The 2500-nt window shown below is 39.1% G+C and overlaps 1 protein-coding gene across 1 annotated transcript; it reads left to right on the plus strand.

The window, feature by feature from the left end:
• The first annotated feature begins 261 nt into the window (after positions 1-261).
• Positions 262-2251, plus strand: LOC121938569 (C-type lectin domain family 10 member A-like). Its single transcript, XM_042481795.1, has 2 exons — positions 262-787; positions 1588-2251. Exons 1-2 carry the CDS (start codon positions 705-707, stop codon positions 1742-1744), a joined length of 240 nt encoding a protein of 79 aa, XP_042337729.1. The 5' UTR covers positions 262-704; the 3' UTR covers positions 1745-2251.
• Positions 2252-2500: the final 249 nt, after the last annotated feature.

Genomic DNA, 2500 nt, shown 5'->3' on the forward strand with positions numbered 1-2500 from the left:
CACAAAACCCCACAAATATGTGCTTTTATGAAAGGAGCCTGATTCCATGTTACTTTTAGCCTGGAGCCGGTATCCTGCACACTTGTCCTCCAGGCCTAAACATCCCTGGACCTTTGACCTCGAGGCCTCCTTGCCTGACCGAAATAGGAACTTTAAGAAACTGAGCATAATACACCACATGATTTCTACAAAACACCTTCAGGAAACGTCCTCATTATGGCACAAATGGCCACTTGGAATTAACAATTAACTGTTTAGATTTTGGTGGTCAAAGGTCAAAGGTCACTGCAACCTCAAAAACATGTTTTTGGCTGTAACTCAAAATTTCATGCACTAATTTTGACAAAATGTCACAGAGATGTGTAACGAGATGAAACGATGCAGTGACGACTGTTACTCTGTGTGCGAGCGCTGCTTGGACGGAGACAGACGGTATTTTGTGACAGCGAATCAGAAAAGAGAGTAAACTTCACGGTCAAACACGGATCCAGGTGTCCGCAGCTCCACAGACTGAAACGTAACCACAGCGAGACAGATCCTCATTACATTTTTTACTGTCGTTCATGATCCGCAGAGGATGAAGCCCTCCGACTTTGTGTGTTTTACTCCAACGTGTAGCTGCTGGTTAAAGATTTACACCCCGAAACTCTGAGCTGCCCGTTTGAACATGTTTTCAGGACTTTGTGACCCGTCACACGGTCCCTATGTGGTTCTGGGTCGGCCTGTCGGACTGGAGGACGGGGCGGTGGGAGTGGGTCAACCAGACGCCGTACACCATCGAGCGCAGGTACACCTCAGGATGTTTTCAGGTTCAAGTTTCGAAAAATTAAATATATGTTTAAAGTTTGGGAAAAGTCGTGGAATCTTGTTTCATAAACCTGTTTTTACAATTTAAGGGGAAAAAATCGACAAAGTTTTCCTTAAAAAAAAAAAAAACTCTGCAAAAAGATTTTTAAAAAAATAATCGCCAACATTTGTTTTAAATCACAAAAAATTATTATTTTTTAAATTAATTAATTGGTTTATTTTTGGAGAAAACATGCCATTCAACTTCACAGGTTTAAAAGTAAAAAAACAAAAACAAAAACAAAAACAAAACAAAACTTACCAATATTGAAGAAAAAGAAGTCACCCTCCCCCTTCCCCTTAAAATTAATTGCTGAGGTTTTTTCAGTCAGTCAGTCATTTTCTGTACCCGCTTGTCCTCGTAAGGGTCGCGGGGGTGCTAAGGTTTTTTTCCCCAAAAACTTTAAAGAAAAATAGGCCAACATTTTTAAAGAAAAAGAGTTTTTCTTTAAAATCTACACAACTTTCTAAAGGAAAAAAACAGTTTTTGAAGGAAGAAAAATACCCCAATTTTTTGGAAACACAGACTTTCCTAACCTGTAGGCTCATGTTACTCACCATAAAATGGAGATGGATTGGTAAGAATGTGCATGAACCGTGCGTTTTTAGACTTAGCACTGTCTAATTACAGCCCATTTCTAAATATCTCTTTGATTTAGTTTTTATTACAGTTAATAAATGTGTTTTCAACTTTAACTCTGCATCGACTCGTCCGTGTTTGTTACCTCTGTTGGTTTCCAGGCGGTGGAGACCCGGTCAGCCCGACAACTGGTCCCATTACAGTGCGGGACCCGGGACCGAAGACTGCGCTCACCTGCACGAAGACGGACGCCTTAACGACCTGCACTGCACCACAAAGATGCGCTACATCTGCCAGAAACACAGCGTGAGCGCCTGAACAGCAACGCTCGGCTCCAGGGACGGATACCATGACCTGGATGACTGAAAACCTTCATCAACAAAAATTACAAAAATTAATTAAAAATTACAAGAAATTAGTAGATTTAGAATTCTTTAAAAAAAGGCATATATATATATATATTTAAAGATAGGGAAAATGTCTATATTCATAACTACCATAATACCCCTTTTGAGGTCATTTTCTTATACTTGTTTGAGTCAGTTTTTAGGTGAATTCTTCTTAAGTTGCTCTTTGGCTTCCTTTGTTCTTTTATTTTTACATAAAGCCAACTAATCAGGTTTCAAAGGGTTAAACTGCACCACAGAAACAATGTCAGTCTGTCTGAAGTTCAGAGGTCAATAACAACATGTGATCTGACTTTACTGTAAACCTGCTTCAGTGAAGATAAATGTTCATTTTTTTGTCTGATGTGAACAGAAAAGAATAATCTTCAGAATTTCAGTTTTTTTCTCACTTCACGTCTAAAATCTTCTAAAACTTCAACTCTGTTTTACCATTTTTTGCATTTACACTCCAAATATCATTTAACTCTGCGGCATCATGTTTCCGTCTGTCTGTCCCATTTTTAAAAAACAACTTTCAAATTTCCTGAAATTTGGCACAAACGTCCACTTGGACTCAACAACGAACTCACCAACATGTGGTGGTCAAAGGTCCCTGTGACCTTGCATGAGTCTCATTCTTGTGAACTTAGTATCTCTTGAAGGACTTTCTTCAAATTTGGCAAAAACG

The sequence above is a fragment of the Plectropomus leopardus genome, unplaced genomic scaffold (assembly GCF_008729295.1).
Source record: "Plectropomus leopardus isolate mb unplaced genomic scaffold, YSFRI_Pleo_2.0 unplaced_scaffold30, whole genome shotgun sequence".
In the NCBI taxonomy this organism is placed as follows: domain Eukaryota; kingdom Metazoa; phylum Chordata; class Actinopteri; order Perciformes; family Serranidae; genus Plectropomus; species Plectropomus leopardus.

What these genes read in the sequence shown, in the direction of transcription:
- LOC121938569 (XM_042481795.1), top strand. Translation starts at nt 705, where the DNA reads ATGTGGTTCTGGGTCGGCCTGTCGGACTGGAGGACGGGGCGGTGGGAG. An exon ending in CCGTACACCATCGAGCGCAG is followed by an intron (nt 788 to 1,587) that starts GTACACCTCAGG and finishes GTTGGTTTCCAG; the next exon opens with GCGGTGGAGACCCGGTCAGC.